Here is a 21,665-nt window from a genome sequence, read left to right on the forward strand (position 1 = left end):
CCTCAGCATAGATCTTGTGGAGTTGATGTTCGCTTGGCTTTGGCAACCAATGTGACGTAATTGCAAAGGAAATGGACTTGTAGGCCTAAGAAGGCACATTTAGCTTTGTGCAAAGCTTGCAAACTTCATTGCACAGAAAAAGCATTTCATCTAAAATACAGTGCCAGTCAAAAATTAGACACACCTTACATTCAGTGTTTTTTGTCATTATTTAAAAATAGTATGCATTGTAGATTAATACTAAAGTCATTTAGACTATAAAGAAGAACATACAGAATTATGTAATAAACAAAAATGTGTTGGGAAGAGGTAGAGTTGGTATACAGTAAATAGGCCTATTTGAGTAATGTTCTAATCCATATTATGGCACGAAAAAATTAAGGTCAATCAATCCTTTTTGTTAATGATGAAACTGGCTCTCATCAGGACTGGAGGAGCAAGAGTTACCTCTGTTGCACGGGATATATTCATAAGAGAACCCAGCCTCAGAAATTACAAGTTAACAGCACCCCAGATAAGAGTATACTGGCTTGTTTAACACTTAGGTTTACTACATGATTCCTTTATGTGTTCAGTAATAATGAATTAAATATATATAATATAATATATCTTCAGTATTTATTTACAATGCAGCAAAAAAAAAAAAAAAACACTGGATGAGTAGGTGTGTCCAAACTTGTGTCTGGTACTGTAATAATATCTGTCTGCTGAATCAGTAGAAATCAAATCAATGACGAAATTAATTATTGTCTTTGGTAAAAATGTAAAATAAAAATAAGAAAATAGTGGTGAACAATAATACAAGCTAACAAGCAGCTGCTGGAGCATCTCATTGGGTTTCTTTCCTAAGCATATTTTAAGTCAAAAAGCTTTTAATGTTCTTGATCAAACAGACAGAAATGCGTAGTGCAGAGCAGGGTGCCTCCAGCAACAGGGTAAAGAAACACTGGCCTACTATAAAGATTGCACTGTAAATATATTCATTCCATTACCTGCAAACACACCAAGGAACCAAAGCCAAGGACACACCCACACAGAAAATGATAATGAACAGTCCCATCACACGTGTATGCATGTTTTACAGAATCATAAATACAACAAAACAAAAACAAAAAAACAGAACTGAATGTGTTAAACGATGAACAACATTCCAACAAACAGACAAAGAGGGGGTGAGGAGGAGGAGGAAGGGGTAGGAAGTTACCAAATTCCTGTCACTAACTGATCCCTTGTTTAGACAACAGAAGATTAGAAATGCATTCTCCACACTCCATGCAAATGAGGTATGAGGACAACATGTACCTTCTATAAAATTATGCCATGTGCCAGTAATCACAGTTCAGCAAGTACATACATTTAACGTCCCGTTCATGCCACAGATCAACATGATGCATGACAATAAAGTAGACTTCATTCAATATAAACTGCCCATCATAAGCAGGGATGTTTTGGAACACTTGACTTCCTGTTTGTTTTAGAGTCATGATGTTCATTCATTATGTTATATAACTTTGTATAACTTCGTATTGATACTATGACCTATATCAACAGACTACAGACCATCTCCAGGCTACTTAAGATATTCACTGGAATAGGACAGCAGGGGAAAAAGCTCATTAGCTAGCGAACATTTCATTTGGGTCCCAATCCAGTCTCCTATTGGTCCTCTCAGGATGAGATGTAAATCTCAGCATCTTCTCTACAGTGCAGTATAACATAGAACACCAATTATGCCAGGTTCACACTACACACAAACTGCCAGAGCTGCCAGGTTTGATGTATTTTTCACACTGCTCAACTTATATATTTCAGTCACTAAATGTGTATACATGCATTGAACTGACTGAGTACTGCAGAATGCAAAATAATTTTATTTTCAATTTCACTCATTAGGACTTGCCCTATCACTAGTGATTCCCCAACACAATTAGGGTGAAGACTAGCACATGCCTCCTTCGATACATGTGAAGTCAGACACCACCTCTTTTTCTAACCTCTGCCGATGCAGCATTGCCGAGTAGCAGAGGAAAGTGCAGCGATTGGTTTTGGTACATTAGCTCACGATGCCTCGTGCTTTGGACATCACCCTGTGGAGAGCAAGGCCAATTGTGCTCTCTTAGGCCTCCGGTAGACGATGGCAAGCTACATGAACAGGATTCGAATCGACAATCCTCTGATCATAGTGGCAGCACTTACCCGCTAGACCACTCTGAGCCCCATAAACGCACAGAATTATCCATAAAACATGAAACACACAAAAACCCTTCATGCTACTGCTTCCCCCCTGCTTAAGCTAGAAGATAAAATATTTCTGGTATCACGGTCTGTTTCCACTCAAGCACAGAATGAGAAATCTCCAGCTAACCCCAGTTAAGAATGTACATGAACTAGGAAATATTTTTACTGGGCTAAAATCCACCTCTCTTTACAAGATTTCTTAATCTGATCTGATTCTTAGACCTTACTCCAATCTCCAAAAAAAAAAAAAAAAAAAAAAGATTATGCTGTTCTTATACAAACACCTAATAATCAGAAAACTGCAGTAATCAGGTTATGAACATGCATGTAAACACAATCATTGCTGCTTGCGCAAGTCCACTTGCTCTCCAAAAACATGGGTTGCAGCGAGAAATGATGCGCGACTTGATTTAGAGAGGTTGACAGATCTATATACCCAAGCGGTTAGATATTTATTGGGGGCTTGTGGAGCTTTGCTGATCAATCAGCGAGCTCTCAGTGAATAGTGATTTGCTTTCAATCGGAGTTTCAATTTTCAAAAAGTCAGTGGTTATAAGATCAGGCCTAAACTGGTGTAGTGTGAACCCGGCCTGAGTGCTAAAACAAAAAAAAAAAACACACTAACCTGTCAGCTGGATCTGTATCTAGAACAAAAAAAAAAGAAAGAAAGAAAGAAATACACTTGCACAATATTTAACATATATTATTGCATAACAGGTGGAAACTAATTGGTCCAAGCAGGTATATTTCCCTTGTTTGTGCCATTTTACACATATCTTTGGAAAAATGTCTAGGTTCAGCTCAGCATCACACTGTGGTAACGACTTCAGTCAGTGGAATGATGTAAAGGAACATTCCCTAAACTTCTTAAAAGGAAGAAAGTGCTCATATTAGAAATTGTGAAGCTTCATATTCGGCCTTTACAATAGAAGTGATTGACTAACGCACATAAACTACATGAGCCACATAAACCACGACCTCCCTCTTTTGGTTCAGCTTGTTCCTTTCAATAACTTATGCAGATCTTAAATAAGAAACAAAAATACATTGCAAAACAAAAAACTGTAAATTAAGGCCAGCTTGAAGTTGTACAATGACCACTAAATAGTGCCAGCAGTGCAGACAAGCCTTTTACATGCAACACACTATTCCCTAAAACTCCCTTGTGTTTACCACTTGCTTGAGATTAGTTTGGGCCCAAAACAGGATGCAAACGCTTGGTCCTGCCAGATTAAGAGAACTTGGCTTTCACTGTAGCGCCCCTTGTGGTCATGTTCAGAATGCAGCTTGTGCTTGTGTTGGGTTATGAAATGTATCTTGACACTTTTTTAACGTACACAGCCAAGTCTGCACATTAGCAAAGCTCAAAGCTTCGAGTTCACGTCCATTCGTGAAGCATGTTTTAGGCCTAAGACTTAAAGTGATACATAAGTGAACAACAATATTATACAGTGTTCCCTTTGGCCCAAACAAAGCTCTTCTAAACTGGTCCTTATAAGCTTCTAATACTAGTTAGCTTGTTGGCTACATTAGCTTTTAACTCCAGTATAGAGGTCTGCGCGGGACTGTTTTTTTAAACCCGCTCCCGCCCGCTCCCGCGTCTTTTTGTCCCGCTCCCGCCCGCTCCCGCAAAAAAATCACTTCTTTTAATCCCGCTCCCGCCCGCCACATACACATTCCCGCCGCTCCCGTCCCGCAGTCCTAATATGAATTGAATTAATTACATTTAGTGCTTCAAATTTACATATGTATTTATTAAAACAGCAATTCAGTTCGCAGTCCAAACACATGCCATCAGGTGCATCAAGAATCCTAGAAGTGGATTAGAAGTGGATCTATATTATATAAAATAATAAATGTAAAAATATATAAAATTAAATTCAATTAGTTTAATTAATATTTGTATTATTATTATTATTAATATTAAAATGTTATTGTTATTGTTATTATTATTATTGTTATTATTATTATTATTATTATTATTATTTTGCACCAGTATAGTAAATGTCGTCCTTTAAATTACACACCCCCCTCCCCCCCCCCCCCCCCCCTCCTCTGCACACGCCTGCTGGAGATGCTGAAAATGTGTGTGTGTGTGTCCATCCTCCGAGAGATTTTTCTTGTGTTTTTTTGTTGCTTGCATGGGAATCATAGCGTGATTATTATAATTTTCTTAACTACTTATCAATTTGCGGGAGCGGGACCACATGTTAATGTGGTCCCGCTCCCGCATGGCCTGTATTGATTAAATTACCGCTCCCGCCAATAACAATTCAGTTTTGTCCCGCGCCGCAACATATTCTGACGGGTCCCGCGGGTCCCGCGGGACTCCCGCGGGAGTGCAGACCTCTACTCCAGTATACAGCTAATAATGAAACAGTTATCTCTGGCAGCACTATATTTGGGTCTACGACACCCACGTAAGTCTCATAGACATTTATGAAGGCTTATAACCTACACTCCCTTTAACTTGAAAGTCAAACATCAGAGCTGGGAATGACAAGGTCACAAGAGAGTCCACAAAGAGAAGTTGGACAGTAAAGACACACAAATAGAAACAGAAATAGAAATTAAAGTTAGGATGAACTATGTAATACTACTACTGCCTTTAATAATAATGAAGTGCAGTGCCACCATCTTTTGTAACCTTTATAACCTCAGGGTTAGATTGGATTAATCTCTCCCAACATTTGGAGTAGGAAATCTAGCTTGTGGGTGCATTCCAGTTTAAATATCCTACGTGAAACCTGAAAATCTGGGTTCAAATGGAGAGCAGCATTATTCCAACAGTTGTCATAAGCCAGCTGTAATAAGCTTTAATAAGCTAATGAGTTGTCCTAAAAACTGACATTGGTTCTCACTGTCTCTCACTTGGTGGAGCTTTGTAAAAGATGGTAGGGATGGCTTCTGTCTTTCTGTGACTTACTCAGTTTATCGTTAGCAAGAAATGAGTGGGTGAGAACCAGACAAATTAGAGGAAAAAAGCTAATAGAGACAGATGTGAAGAAAATGTGAAAAAGGAAGCAAGGGTGTGGAGAGGAGTGCATGACAAAAGCATCAGTTGTCCTTGACAACTGATGCTTTGTTAAAATAAGCCTTTATAAATGTCAAAATAGGTTTAAATTGGTCTGTTGTTGAGACAAAAAGGCAAATTCTAGTCTACGGCATGTGGACCATGTAGATATTTGGATTTTGGACCTCTTGAGAACCTTAAGAACTGGGCTTTTAGTCAAACTATAGCTTCAATCTACATCAACAACACACATACACACTCAGTACACTCAGAGCTCAGTACATGTAACAGGTGTCAGTCCATGAATCAGAAGGGTGGGGCCGAGCCCTTGAGTGATGGCATCCAGCTGTGCCAAGTACTGCTGTGATTGGCTGGAATCGGCAGGTGGCCCAGGCAGATAGAGGAAGCGCACAGCCCCGGTGCTGCTGTGCTCTTTCAGGAGCAAGTTGACCTTATTTAAGAACTCCTCCGATACTGAAGGGGGCGCTGTGGGATCGGTTCCTCGAAGCATTCGCATCACAGAGTCCCAAGCTACGATCTTAATTGTCGCTCGGATCCTCAGCTTTCCGAGCAGGTCCCGGAATCTCTCCTCTTTGGCCAGCCAGCCTTGGTCTCCAGACTCCGCCTCCACACACAAGAAGATGCGGACCCTCGCCTTGCGCCACCCAGCGGCCATATTTAAAACGCATGCCATCTGCAGGAGGAAAAGGCTGCAGACGTCAGCAAAGCTACCGCTGCCTTGAGCACTCAGCAGATTAAACGGCCACACGTCGATGGTGTCCATACTGTCTCTGGATTTCAAGGTCATTCCTTTTCCTTCAGGTGGCAGCTGATGGAAGTAGCGGGCCAGGCACACGTTCTTGCCCATCTTTATGGCGTCAGAGATGATGCCCACATACTCCTCTGGCTGCAGAGAACGAGGGCTTTCAGTGTGACGGACAGGAGGGAAGTGAGCCTGCAAGGACGGGAGGTCCACTCCGAAATTATCTCCCTCGGGACCGCCCGGGCCATCCCCTGTGCCATCGCAGAATGCAGGGTCCTGTAGGAAGTAGTCCTCAGGGTAAGAGTTGTCATAGAACCCCAAGACCAAGGTGTTTGGCTTCATGCCACCTGTAAGGGGAAAAACAAAAAAAGAGAGATGATTCAAAATGTAGTTGGCTGCAGTTTCCAAGAAGTTTTCAAAATTCCTTCTATGGGAGGTTTAATAGTAACCTATACTAAAACCTATATTATTGCTTATGTGGTGTATTTCATATTATTAACATCATGCAATTAACCAATAACCAAATACATTGATTTTAATATGGATTAGCACTGCAACTACACTGTTATCTGTTTTATATTAATCTTTCATCTTATTTTTATTTTTCTGCAAGGCGTTTACCAGATATTGTGTCCTGCAGTTCTTAAGATATCAACGCTGTTCCAACTTCTCTTCCAGATTAATGTGACCTTTATTTGTATAGCAATACATTTTTGCATATTTCTCTCCAGTGCAAATGAATGTGGCGCAAAGTTCTTCAGAACCTTTACTAAATTTTAAAATACACTTCTAATACCCAAACATCAACATGGTGTAGACCATAGCAAACAGTTAGCAAACACTCGAGCAACCACTAAAGCGACAAAAGCAACCATCTGGAATACCACTGCAACTGTTTAAAATGACAGAACAGTGACCTTGCCACACCTAGTATCCAATCAGCAACACCATAGCAACCACCTGCGACACCAAAGCAACCATTTTGGATTCCGCAGCAACCACCTAACAACCACATATGAGATCATAGCAACCACTAAGCAAGTAAGCACCTAGTAAATACTAAGCAACACCAGACCACTGGAAAACAAGTTAGAACACTGTCGATATCTTACAACACTGCATGATGAGATATTCACCATAGCAACCAGCTAGCAACACAATATAGACCACCTGAAATAGGCATGCACCAATGTGGGAATTATGTGTCAAATGTGATATCCAACATTACACGTGTACATATCTGCTGATGACTATATACATATTTAGTGTGGCCAATATTTGCCAATTGTAGAAGCACACCTGTGGTCCTTTTCATACAATATATAATAAATATGTCAGGAAGTATTAGTTTAGAATATTGTCCAAATTGGCCGATGTTGATGATTCTTAAAATTAATTCCTCTTAATTCCTTCTTAATTCCGGTATCATCCCTACCCTGAAATACCACAGCAACCATGCAGTCCCTGAGTTGTATATGCATGCTGCGTGTAAAACTGTTCCTTAACCTCCATTGTCTGCAGTAGCTAGTAAAAGAAAAAACCTGTGACCCATGTCTACGTCAACCCGTGAAATAGTATTCATGACGCTGCGAGTCTGACGTTAAGTGAAGTTTAAGGGTTAACTTTATCTAGCACTCAGTGCTATATCTTTATAAGTAAGACTGCATCTCTGAAAACATTTTGCCCTTTTTTTAGGCCATTGCCATTTTGCCCTTTTTTTAGTTTTAGAGCTGTAAAATTGACTGTGGGGTCGAAAGCAGGTAGGCGTTCTCTGCTACAGTGCTGTTAGCCAATCAGAGGCAAGATGTGTGCATATATGAATATTCATGGGCAAGAGCCAAAATCCTGTATTTCTTCAGAGACCAGTAATTAAGAGAATTAAAGCAGGGTTATACAAATACACCAGAGAACTTTGTTTTTCACAAAAAAACTGCTCATATGGCATTCATTCATACTAGAGACCAAAACTAGACATTTTAAAATACATTTAAAATAAATTAAAATGATGGAATAAGACCTTTAAGTGATGTTTTCCAGCTTCCAGCTTTACAGATAGAGGAAAAACATGGCTTTGTCTCATGTACTACTATGATTTTGCCCGCTTTCTCCAGCGTGAGCAGCAGCAGGTGATACTAGTATCCTGTTCTGACTTAGTTTGTTTTGAAATGTTATTCTAAAAGCATAAAAGCAAACAGTTGTGTTAATGCTTAAGAGATGTGAAGTCTCACCCAGTCCGGTGATGCGCAGCAGGTGCTGAGTTCCCTGCCTGACTGAGAGAGAGAGAGTAAGATCCACAAATGCTTTTACTCCCAGTTTATCCACCAGACTCAACCAGAAATTATACTGCTGCTGGACAGGGTCTGCAGGCAACATGTCTATCAGGAGAAAAGCAAAAAGAATCAATTGTCACAATATAGTTTTTTTTTTGTTTTGTTTTTTTAAAGCTCTGCAAAAAATCTGAAGCGTTTGATTATATGCAACTATTCCCATTTAGCAAAGATATTCAAATCATAGGAAACAAAAATCAGTTCCCTCTATAATCTAACTAACACAAAGCTGCCCTCTAGTGTTCACAAGAACAAACTGTCACCAACAGAGAGTTTAGTAGGTTTTATACCTCTAGTTTCTACAGTCAATATATTTAATTTAGCATATATATGTTTTCCCACTGAGCTTGATCAGATAATGTCGCTACTTTTTTCCTGTTACCCTGATCTTCTACTCTCTCTAAAAACTTTAATCTAACTGGTAGTTTTCTTTACATCTCAAGAATTTCTCAACACTTTCTCAGGCAATCAGTAAGCCCAAAGGGTCCTTACCCAAGTCTCCAAGCTGCACATGTCCCAGGACAAACAGGCCCCCCTTCTTCAGCTGGTTGACGAAGCTGATGAGCTGGCAGGAGGAGCGTGGGTTAGCCACCATCAGCAGCACCTGCAGCCTCCAGAACTTCACATGATCCTTCCTGGAGTCGAGCATCAGCAGATACTTGCGCACCTGCAGAACGGGTACATAAACAAACACACACAGTTAATAATAATAATGCATCCTTAATGCTTTCTTTCTAGCTTTTAAAAAATGAACTCTTGCACTTTTCTTACACTCTAACACACCAACAATTTGAGTTTTGTGCACAGTTTATCTAGAATAAATGCTTGTTTGTAAATACTTCCTTAAGTAAAAATTAGATTTACATTTACATAATTTTTTGGGGGTGACACTCTTTTCCAGAGCAACTTGCAAGGCTGTTCCTATTACAGACTTGAGCCAATGCAGTGTTAGGAGTCTTGCCCAAGGACTAATATTGGTGTAACACAGCATAGTCACCCGACCTGGGAATTAGAGGTGGGCGAGAACACCCTAAAATAAGATCACGATATTTCTTGATATTTTTGCGATAACGATATTCTTGGCGATATGACAAAACATTCAATTAAAACATAAATATTTCAAGAATACCCTACTTCAACAAAATGAAAAAAAAAATTAATCTCAATTTTAATATTGCATACGATATATGGCACATCCCTAACTGAAATATTTAAAAATACAAGAATTTTCATCAGTTTGTAACAGAAGTCACTGATCCAGAATGACACGATACTAATAATGCACTCCATATCTCTGGATATATGGATATATCTGTGGATATATATGGATATATTTAACTGAAGTAAAATAAACGATACTGGACAATATCTAGTAGATATTTAATGGGAAATGAGAACGGTGTGTATTTTTCTTTTGCAAAAAAACAAAAAAGTAGTACCCCGATGTAATAATTAGGGATGGGTGATAAGCCACGATATTTCAGGATATAATATCGTTCACGACATTCAAAAAAGTTGGCGATATTATCGCGTACGATATGATATGGCACACCCCTACTGGGAAATAAACCTCAGTCTTTCACATGATGTGGTAGCTCATAAGTAGGCGGTGGTGTTATCCACTGCGCCACACCAACCACACAAATAAGAATATATGTAAAAGATTATATGTGTAGACACACAGAATAGCAATCACTAAGCTTCTGATTACACTGGTATATGTTTGCTCACTGATTTTCTAACCCAGCCCTATATGGACATGATAATGTATCTTAGAATAGGATGCACCAAGACAAAAAAGTCCATCAGCCCATATCATTTCTTTAACCCCCTTTTTTAGTCACTGTGTTTTCCATTAGATTAGCTGTTGTGTACCACTATGAGTGATAAGCTCATAGTGAGAGCTTTTACAATGGAGCTCTGATTGGCCAGCTTGAATTTATATGTATATTTATACATTAATATACATGTGTTCATTTTCAAAACGTGGATGGTGTTTTTTAATCGTGTCTGTTTGTACCTGATGAAAGATCAGAGCCTGGCTTATGTATCCCCAGCTGCTGGTGGGTGATCTATAGTGGAGGAAAAGCAGCAGCAGCAGTAGCAGCACTATACTGGCCGAGGAGTAAACAGGATTTATCACAAACATCATCACCAGACAGCTCAGCATGCCCAGCAGACACGTGTGCCACGAGAAGAGCTGAAACGTAGGCCTAAAAGACAGAGAGAGGGACATAGGAGCTATAATGCTTTACACATACTCTACTTCCCAACATAGGTAACACACACAAACAACAGTATGACCTCACACAGTGCAGTAGTATTTTAAGCATACAGCTCTGGAAAAAAAATAAGAGACCACTTAAAAATTAAAAATGAGTTTCTTTAAGATTACCAAATTTAAAACCTCCTGGAATATAATCAAGAGCAGGATGGATGATCACAAGCCATCAAACCAAGCTGAACTGCTTGGATTTTTGCAACAGAAGTAGCATAAAGCTATCCAAAAGCAGTGTGTAAGACTGGTGGAGGAGAACATGCCAAGATGCATGAAAACAGTTATTAAAAAAAACAGAGTTATTCCACCAAATATTGACTTTTGAACTTTCTTAAAACCTTTATGAATATGAACATTATTTGAGGTCTGAAAGCTCTGCATCTTTTTTATTTCAGCCATTATTCATTTTCTGCTATTAAATGATCTAAGTGACAAGTTTACTCAAACATATACCTATAAATAGTATTGATTGAAACTGATTCAGAAACTGAAGTGGTCTCTTCATTTTTTCCAGAGCTGTATTTATTTATATCATCGTCATGCAAAGAAAGCAACTTTCAATAGAAGTCAATGTAACAAGTTTTTATTATAATAATGGTGTTAACACTTCATATCACAGTCTGATGATAATGACTTTCAGGTAAGTACCCCTCTATTATACAGTACTGATGTCCTGCACTCTGCTGTACCTGAAGTTGGGAGCGGAGGCCCACTCCAGTGCCAGACAGGCCAGGTCTACTGCAGCATACGCCAGCAGATAAAACACAGTCACCAACCCTGCGATCACATTTAGCTGACCAGCAAACACTGTGCACTGCCAGACACACACAAACACGCACACACACAGGAAGAAAAACAGCACCATCTTAATACATTATCAACTGAATTAACTGAGCCAAAAATAAATAAGTCTGCACTGGAGCTGCTAAGCCAGCAACTACAGATGATTTTTATAGTCAATAAAGTACTTTAATAGATTAATTTACTCAACTACTAGTAGTAACTAAATTACTACATCTTCTAAGTCCTCTCTCTTTTTTACTGCCTTTGTCAAACCAGTTCAACCCTGTTCATCGCTACCACTTCATTACAGAGACTGTTACACAGGCAAATGTGAAAAGCACTCCTAGTTATGTCATGCAAACTCATTGCTTTTTATTGGTATTTTATGGAGTTTTACATGGACCAAGATAAAGCAACATAAATAGAGTGTTAAAAGTAAAGTGGTGAATTTGTTTTTACCTCAAGCTGTGATTTCCTACTTTAAAAGCTTTCAGACATTTTTTTTTACTTATATTTATGTGATTAGCACCACCATGTGAAGTAAAGAAGCAGAAACTTTAGTAATTCAACTTGTGGGTTGAAAATTAGGGATTTATAAAAAAAAAAAAAAAAAATAGTGACTTGATGTTTTGTATCGATAATGTATCACAAATTAATACTATACAATACAATTTAATTGATATATTTATATTCTGTCCTATCCCTAATACCATTCACAAAAAAAACAGTTATCGGGACAGATCTAGCAACAGCCTTCAAAATGTTGATGCTCACACTTAGAGTTGTGGTGATCTACAAATAGACCTGCTGAATTTGGGGGAGGATGTACTTATTAAAAGGGAAATATGTTAAAGTAGTTAAAGCCAAAACCTTCCATGTACAGACTAGTCCACAGTCAATATACATAACCTATACAAATAAGGTGTATTGCAACTTACTCCAGGAAGTAATAAATATTCAAAAATTGCTGTCTTTTAGCCAATGGTGTTTCAGGGCATTCCAAATAAAAGGATTTAACCAACTGATTTTAACTTTCATCATCTAGCCCACACCTGGCATTACGAATGATGCCAATATCCTCATGCATATCAGTTCCAGAGAGTCCTATTATATTGGCAGTACTTCTTAAAATAGACTTAAAAGCTGTTTTGTGAGTATTTGCATATTTGTGTTAGCAATGGGTCCAAACACACACCTGAACCAAAGCCCAAGTGAAGATCACGGCCACCCAGGGGTTTCCTGATTGAGAGGTGATGGCTGCAGGGGCCAAGGGCAAACCTGAAAGAGAGAGAGACACAGTGTTAATAATCTTTAAGAAAAAAAAAAAAAAAAGAAACACTTGCATTGATTTTTTTTTCCACCCTCTCTCATACACACACAAACACACACACACAAACACACACACACACACATTTTCAAACAAAAACACAAACCAAACAGCTGATCGATTGCAAGGGCATGAAGGATGCGTGATGCTCCGATCAAGGAGCACATCGCTGCAGACAGAGAGGCACAGTAAACGCCAACAATCACAAATGGAGACCAGACGTTTATACGCTGGAACACACCATAGTCATTAATCAACAACAACCTAAGAGAGATAGAGATAGAGAGAGAAAAAGAAAGAGAGAAATAAAATGATCAAAAGTAGTAATAGTAGTAGTGATTGTGGTACTACTAGGCTTATATTAGTTCTTTAATACATTCATGTTAATTAGCTGTGTTTTAACTGGCATGTCCAAGACCTGTGCTTCATTCCATGCATGTCCCAAACCCACCAGACTGAGGAATGAACAAACATTTTAAAATTTCAGTTGGGGATGTCTGACTTACCTGTCACAGGTGGAGCTGGTAAGGAGGAAGAGGAGGACGTAAACTGTGAAGGTGTAGAGCACAGCTATGATGGTGCCTTTAGGAATGGCCACACTGGGGTTTTTCAGCTCACCTGGGGAAAATGAGCTCTGAGTGACAGCAGTTTACAGTAAACACAACCAACGCAGGACAGTAAACACAAGCGATCATCAAAAATCCATTCATTACCTTCACTTTACACAGCTTCAATAAACCACAGACTTTATGATACACTGTGTACACAGATGGTAAAAAGAGGAACACAAAATGAGGAAGAGGGTGCGAGTGTGTGAGTGTGTGTGTGTATGTGTACCTGACATGTTGGCTCCAGCCATTATACCCGTACAGCTGGTGAACATCACAGCGAAGACGGTGGAAAATGACATCACCCTGTTAGTGCTGTAGTCTAGTGAGTAGCCCGCTAGAGAGAGAGAAAAAAGAAGCATGAAAAATATAATTCAAATACAAGACAAGAAGTAGAAAGAAAGAAAGAAAGAAAGAAAGAAAGAAAGAAAGAAAGAAAGAGGGAAAAAAATCATAGGAACATACAGGATCAGAACAAAAGAAAAAAAAGCAAACAAAAAAATTAGAGAAGATGCAAACAATAAAAAAAAGAACACAAACAGGTGAGAGAGAAATAAAGTAAGGAAGGAAGAAAGAAAGAAGTTAAAAAAATAGAAAGAACACATGAGAGATAAAGAAAAATTTACAAAAGAACACAAATCAGACATAAGAAAGAAAGAAAGAAAGAAAACAAAATGATAAGGAAAGAAAGTTAAAAAGAAAGAAAGAACACCTGAGAAATAAAGAAAAATGTACAAAAGGACACAAAACAGACAATAGAAAGAAAGAAAGAAAGAAAGAAAGAAGGCATAAACCGATGAAAACGAAAGAAAGAACATAAACAGATAAAAGAGTGAAATGAAACAAAAACAGAAAATTGAAAGAAAGAAAAAACAAACAGATGAGAAAGAAAGAAAAAAGTTGTTTATTATAATTTCTGATAGTAAAGTAGTGTCATTGATGAGGAGTGTGAGACTCACGTGCGAGGTTGTTGGCGAGGGTGCTGCTGTTGAAGCCTGTGTAGGTGCCGTTGTGTGTGATGGAGCGGTTGTGCTCCAGCGTGTGAGTGAAGCTGAAGTGACGAGGGCCGACCAGCAGCGGGCTGATGAGGATGGACAGGATGGCCACAGTGACCACCAGCAGGGTGATGAAGCTGGCTTTAGCGTAGATATGAGCTCCAACCAAACACACCACTAAACACAGCAGCAGCAGCACGGAGGAGTACAGCACTGAGAACCAGTAACCCTGAGGGAGCACACGCACACCCTGCGCCATGCCCACCGCTGCACACCGACACGGGGGGACAGAGAAATAAAACACAGATTTAATTTAACATTTAGACCAAACTGATGTTAAAAAGTGTGTTTTACTCTAATTCTAGGAACTAACTCAGGACAGCCTATGAGTGAAGAAATTACGGTTTGGTAATGGTCTCTTTTTACACAGGACATTTCGCAACAAGGTGGTTTATCTAAGAAAAGACTTTAAAATGTTTGTGGACAGCCCTTCTTATGAATCTATTCACCTACATTTAGTTGCACCAATTGCACACAAACTCTAGTAGAAAATCGGCTTTATAGACAGAAACGTAATAAACTCTGTATAGTAACCTTGATTTTAGAAGAAACAATGAAATAGCTTGTGTCCAAATGCAGTTTGCAGTCCATTTTGTGCATTTGTTGTAGATTTTTTGAAAATGTGAAAATATGAGACCATGCCAGACCATTAGAAAGCACCACAGCTTCATAAAGTATGATGTCCAATTGCTCAATAAACAGCAAAATGGCCTAAATAGACCTAAAAAGAGTTAGATATTTTAAGCCCAATTTAGTTGCCAAATCCTCTGTTTTTGCCTGCTTAATAATTACTGTACCACTAATTTAAAATACTGTTACTCTATAAAGTCATACACAGTCAACCACAGGCTCACATTTCTTGTTCAGTCATCATAACAACCAGAAATACTCATATTAAAGATGAAAAGTTAATCAATCAAAGTTCAGCTCTATTCGAATGCTGCATCGGCCACAACACCAGTGAATTTTGCAGACACCACTCACCTGGATCCTGACCGAAAATATCCAAAATTGCTTCCACCAGGCCAAGCACATAGACCCCACACGCACACACCTTCGCCAAAAAAAACATGAGCCCAATGCTGCCCCCAAACTCCGGTCCCAGAGATCGGCTGATCATGTCTGATGCATAACAATCAAGGGCCAAATCTTTGAATTGAACACTTAATTAATTAAATCAATCACTTTCCATTTCTCCATTCAAAAGAATGAGCTGTTGTTAAGGATACAGTAGGCCCCGCCCGCTTCCACCGCCCCATTGGTGGAAATGGCACAGATGGACAGGATTGTGAGGGAGATAATGAAATAGGCAACACCCAGCATGAGCAGACCCTGGAGAAGACCTGCATGACCAATGACAAAACCTGTAACACACAAAAACAAACAGATAAATCAAACTGGTCAGCCATTAAATCTCATTTACACAATCCTTCTGTACCAAAAAAACATAGTCAAACCTTGCTTCTTTAGCACTACACAGCTAACATAGCTAATGGAGGCTAAAAGTTCACTGAATAACACTACAAAAGACACAGAATTCCACAGATTCTTTTTAAATGTGGACATAAATCAGGTGTTAGTGTACACAAGACATTGTTTGGTGTGAAACGCAGCATTGTAGAGAAACCTACAGGAGCCAGAATTGTTAACATTGCTGGCGACAGGGACCAGAAGCTAGTCTAGTCTAATGCGTCTAAATGCTAACTCAAACAAAGAGATATTGTAAATAAAAAAATGGTTATGATGAATACACTGCTTGATTTCTGGGGCTTTATTTTGCTGCAAGTGGCAACCCAGTTAACCCACCACGAAATATTTTACAAGGCAGCCAATCAAACTGATCGATAGATTTGAATTGCTTTAGGATCAATCATTGTGAAAGATCCTGTGGATTAGAGCAAAACAGGATCTAAAACACTTTACTTAACACTCTCAATAATATTAATGTAATTTGCTTGCTAATCCACCTGCATTTGATTGTGCTATACCAGATCAATCAGTGAGCTCGGGCTAAATATACTGAAACAGACTTACATTAATATTAATGTAATTAGTTTGCTTATCCATGTGCCTTTTCTAGACTTATTTAAACTTAACCTACATCTAAATGTCAGCAAATGATAAGACTTGTTAGTTAGGTTACACATTAAACAGCAAAACAGTATTTATTCACCTTGTATTACTAACCTGGTTTATTATTTATGTATTTAAAATGCTTAGAAAACTGCTTGCTGGCATTGATAGCTTGACCCCAAAGAAAAATGCAGTGTAGTGCATTCATTAAAATAGTTGTTCATTATTCACAATAACAGGTAAATATCAATTAGTATTAACCATGATACTGATATGAGGTTACATCACCAACAACTAAAAACAACTATTTATAAAGACAAACTGTTGAAGAATACCTTTAATGTCATGGCTCTTTTACTCACCTGTACGCAGAAAGAGGATGATGCTGAACATGGAAAGGATGGTGGGCACCATCACCCCAAAGAAGGTGTTGAGGGTTCGGGGGCTGGCTTTGGAGGAGGTGTCTCCAGCCGATGTGGACGCTCTCCTGGAGTCTCCACCCTCCCCCACCACGCTAAAGACCCCATGGGTCAGGAGAGGACTGCGCTCACCTGCCATAACCTGAAACAAAGCAACTACTGTTCTAACAATGTTCCTGTTCCAGGAGCAGCTGACATAAAAAAATGCATTCAACTCATTCATGTCAAACAACTACAGAAGCACAGTTTGTTGTAAATGATAAATTCTACACATTCTACATCTTGACAATTAAATCATGAGAGTATCATAAGTATATACAGATCATCTTTAGAGAGATGATTCCACAAAAAGTTCAGAACAAAAGAGTTCAGAACTTGTACATACAGCAGGGGAGCAGAGTGCCAGCAGAGTTTGCTAAGTTACCTGTTGCTCAATCACATGTATTAAACCCAGCTAAGAAAATGAAGCTTAAGTCAGCAATGACTATAGAATTGTTATTTTGCTAAGTACAAACCACGCCTAAAAGAAGTAGAGAAAGAAAAGAAAAAAGGGGAGGGAACTCTGGGCATTTGGGCTGGAGTTTTGAACTGCGTGCTGAAGGAGGTTGCAGTTATATCCCCCCATTTTTATTTTATTTAGGAAGTGGAAGAGTAGAAGAAGGGGGTTGTTGGGGAGGTTGTTGGTTGTAGTTAGTTAGGGCAGGTATTATTGATACGAGGTAGGATGAGAGCGTGGAGTTCGGGCGTGGACCTTCTCCCAAACTTTTGTTATTACATAACATCATGTGAGGAAATTATTATTAGTATTTTTATTATTTATATAATTTTATCTCATTTTCTCCTCAATTTAGAAGGACAATTGCCCAACCTACTGCCATCCCCCACCCCCCAATCACTATTAAATCATGTACAGTTTTTGTTTTTTTAACCCAAAACAACCCATTGTAATTTATATCATACATACCCTTTTAAAGACCCTTTCTTACAGTTTACAACACCTTCTTAGTCATTTTAACTCATGAAGATATACTGAACCCAACCAACCCAGCCTCTCCTTCAAAAAAAAAGAAAAGAAAAAAAAAGAAAGTTCCAATCGTCCCCCAACTTACATTTACAGTTTGTGGGACATGCCCACATTGACATATGTAGTAAGTCAATGCCTACTTAAAGCAGTGGAATCACAGGCTCGTTCACAAAAGGATTGCATGACCCAGGCACCGGCTTCGGCACCAGGTAGGTATCAAAGCACACTGCTCGGCCCAATCAGCTCACTCTTGTGCCCCGCCCCTAAACCCACACATCACCCAGTGCCCCTCCCAAATTACTCCTTCAATTTTTTAGCATTCTTTAAATTTAAGCTGATGGGTGGAGTCAGAATAAATTAGGGGGTTTAGTTAGGCTTTAAGTGGCATTACAGTTAGAAGATGTCTGATTCACTTCAATATCACTGTTCTTTAACCCCTTAAAATGCCTCGTCCCGTTTACGGGCTACAGGTGTAGGTGATACAAAAAGTTCAGGAAAGAGGCAATTTTATGATTTTATTTTATATCATTATATTTTGACATTAGAAGATTCTCAATTTTTTTTTTGCTCCATTACAATTATGCTTTTCAGTAATGTTCCTTATCAATCATAAAAGCTTTTTATGTAATGTTTGAATAGAAATCCTCAAGATTTAGTTGTGTAAATGTCAAGCAGACAACTGACAAAAATTTAATGGGTTAAACTATTCAGTAGCTTCCTACCTAACTACATCTGTTGGGAACACAACAGTTCAAGTTCATTAGTTAGTACTGAGAGGAAACGTCAACACTGGAAAAATCGAGCCTCTCTAGAAGTCACATGTGCTGGACAGAGGCTTAAAACAGCTGCTGAACATCTGTTTTCATAATAAATTAAGTCCAGGGAAGAGCTAGAAGATAAATCAGCTCTTATATCAGAGTTAATGAGCGGAGAAGCTGAAGCTGAGGCTGAGGGGATGATTCAAAAAGCAGGAACTGACTCAAAACAACAAACAAGCCGCAGCAGCAGCAGCAGAGACAGAGATATCCTCCAGCACAGCAGAGCCTGGCCTGGGCGAACAGCTTCAGACACAAACAAACCACACAGGGACACAGCGAGCTGCTGGAGCTCTAACACTGCAGCTAAACTTCACAGAATTTCACACAGGTCCGTCACAAGCCATCTCTAACCAACTAACAGCGGCGTGTAGCTTTAAAACACCGCCTAACGGAGCTCACACCTTTCCCCCGGCTCACAGACAAAACCCGGAGTGAACAGGAGCTCCATGGGGCTGCACACACCCACACACACTCACTCTCTAACCGCAGGATAAACCAGCACCGGCCTCCGAAACCTACCGTACGATCATCTAGGACAGGAGTTCTGGAGCTGCTGTGCGGCGCTGACCGCCCTTCTGCAGCATCCCCCTCGGTGTGCGTGGTTTGCGCCGTGACCGTCAAAAGCCTGGTTTAGAACAGTCACGGGACGCAGGGGCGAAACCACGTGACTCCAAAAATGGGGGGAGGAGAAGGAGGTGGGGAGGAGGTGAGAGGTAAAGTTTTAACCCTTTCAGACCTGGATTATGTTCCAGTGACAAAAAATTATAAGAATGCTGTTTTTTTTCTGTCTGTAATGCACACACAAAAATACTAAAAAAAAAAAAAAAAAATATATATATATATATATATATATATATATATATATATATATATATATATATATATATATATATAATATAAAATCTGTATAAAAATGATATCTAATTAACTAAAATATTTAATTTTTTAATGTTAATTGCATTGGATGCCTGTTTTACATTTTATTTTATATGATTAAAATGGTTCTAAATAACATAAAATTGGAAAAAAGGAGCCCGTTTTTTTTTCGGTGCAAAGTGCTGTGGGTGGGGCTAATCTACTGTTTCATTGGCTTGCAAACTTTTCATTGGCTGGTTCATGCTCTCAAATAGTGTTATGTGCAACAAAACATTAAAGAAAAAAAAAGAAAATACATAATGTCCATTGTAATGGATATAGGGTCTGAAAGGGTTAAATAAGCGCTTTAAACTATACAAGTCTGTACAAAAGAGGGATGAATGATGATGATACAGCTCTCGAAAAAATATGACACCACTTAAAAATGATGAGTTTCTTTAATTTTACCAAATTGAAAACCTCCGAAATATAATCAAGAGGAAGATGGATGATGAACACAAGCCATCAAACCAAGCTAAACTGCTTGAATTTTTGAACCAGGAGTAGCATAAAGTTATCCAAAAGCAGTGTTTAAGACTGGTGGAGGAGAACATGCCAAGATGCATAAAAACTGTGATTAAAAACCAGGGTTATTCCATCAAATATCACATTCCGAACTCGTATAACTTTATGAATATGAACTTGTTTTATTTGCATTACTTTGTTTTAGAAACTAAAGTGGTCTCTTTTTTTTTTCCAGAGCTGTAACATATATTGCAATAAAAAATAAGAATACTAAAAAGTACAAATGCACCAAAATTAAACTTTTCATATATAAATATAGTAACAATAAGTTACTATAAAAGTTTGGACAACATCTTCTCATTCAGTGTTTTATCATTTACCCTATAGTCATCCAGACTATAGGGAACACAAAAGAAATCATGTAGTAACTGTAAAAGTGTTAAACAAACCAAAATACTCTGTAAAGCATTTTGGTCTCTTGTCTAGGGTGCAGTTCTATGGATTTATGGAGGTGACATCATGTTAAAAAAAATAACGCATGGCCACAACTTATGAGAGGAATGAGATCCTAAGACATGGCCATGCCTTAATTATCTCAATCTCATGCCTTTGGTTCTCATTCCTTTATTGAGACTTTACTGAAAGCCATTCTAGGTGACTCATGAAGCTGGCTAAGAAAATGCCAAGATGTGCAAAGCTGTCATTAGGTGCAATAGGTGCTACTTTAAAGAATCTAAAATATACAACCTATTCTGGTTTGATCAACACTTTTTGTTTACCAAATAATTCCATGGTTTTTTTTTCATAGTTTGGATGAATGTAGTCTGATTCTACAATGCACAAAAGTTTAAAGAAATAAAAAAAAACACAGAATTTAAGGCGTGTCCAAATTTTTGACTAGTACTTTGTACAAACTTGTATATATTATTTGGTCCTTTCAAAAAAAATTCTGTTGCTGAATATTCATTGCATCCTTAATATTGGGTAAATATGACCTGCCTCTGGAAGATAAGTCTTGGAAAATGCATTAAACAGCAAAAAAAGCATATGACACTGTATTTTATATTGCATGATGACAATGCTGAAAAAATATACAGTATTTTGCAGCCCTAACAATGACCATTATCACATTGAAGACATTAACTGCTGAAATACTTTTTCTTCTTTATATGATCACATATACATATATTTGCTAATTCAAAACATGCCATCGGCTTATGGCTGTTCAGGAAGAGAAAGATGCGGGGGGGAGCCAGACCCCAGTTAAATAGGTATAAAGCACTCCCAAAATGTTAAGCTCTTATACTAATGTTGAACCACATGCTGGTCTAATAGATACCTTAGATGCAAGGGTTAGAAATTGCCACCTACAAATTTGCATGAATCCACAGACCTGATCAATCTTGGGCCAACAGTTCAGGCTGATGAAGGTGGTATAAAGGCATGGAAAATCTTTTCTTGGCACACTTATAGCATGATAAAGCTAAATGTTGTCTCAAACTGTTTTTGTAAACATGATGCTCTTCTGTGGTCATCCCAGTCACTGAACCTGATGTGAA

The 21,665-nt window shown here is 38.6% G+C and overlaps 2 protein-coding genes across 2 annotated transcripts in view; one reads left to right on the forward strand and one right to left on the reverse strand.

Annotated features, from left to right (window-relative positions):
- gnb2 (guanine nucleotide binding protein (G protein), beta polypeptide 2) overlaps positions 1-21,665 on the forward strand; it is a 411,910-nt gene that overhangs the window by 347,363 nt on the left and 42,882 nt on the right. The window lies entirely within an intron of this gene.
- On the reverse strand, positions 5,444-19,386 carry slc12a9 (solute carrier family 12 member 9). Its single transcript, XM_007258089.3, has 14 exons — positions 19,246-19,386; positions 16,828-17,026; positions 15,622-15,756; positions 15,377-15,514; positions 14,297-14,599; positions 13,567-13,674; positions 13,236-13,347; positions 12,836-12,993; positions 12,598-12,680; positions 11,309-11,433; positions 10,362-10,554; positions 8,834-9,008; positions 8,243-8,389; positions 5,444-6,361 (listed from the first exon to the last, which is right to left on the reverse strand). Exons 2-14 carry the CDS (start codon positions 17,021-17,023, stop codon positions 5,520-5,522), a joined length of 2,715 nt encoding a protein of 904 aa, XP_007258151.2. The 5' UTR covers positions 17,024-17,026; positions 19,246-19,386; the 3' UTR covers positions 5,444-5,519.

Source organism: Astyanax mexicanus, chromosome 1, assembly GCF_023375975.1.
Source record: "Astyanax mexicanus isolate ESR-SI-001 chromosome 1, AstMex3_surface, whole genome shotgun sequence".
In the NCBI taxonomy this organism is placed as follows: Eukaryota; Metazoa; Chordata; class Actinopteri; order Characiformes; family Acestrorhamphidae; genus Astyanax; species Astyanax mexicanus.

Bases quoted from the DNA above. Each gene is read 5' to 3' on its own strand.
- slc12a9 (XM_007258089.3), bottom strand. From the start codon at position 17,023: ATGGCAGGTGAGCGCAGTCCTCTCCTGACCCATGGGGTCTTTAGCGTG. The intron at 12,994-13,235 runs GTAAGTCAGACA...TATCTCTCTTAG, and splicing joins ACCAGCTCCACCTGTGACAG to GTTGTTGTTGATTAATGACT. The intron at 8,390-8,833 runs GTAAGGACCCTT...TTCTCCTGATAG, and splicing joins TGTGCAGCTTGGAGACTTGG to ACATGTTGCCTGCAGACCCT.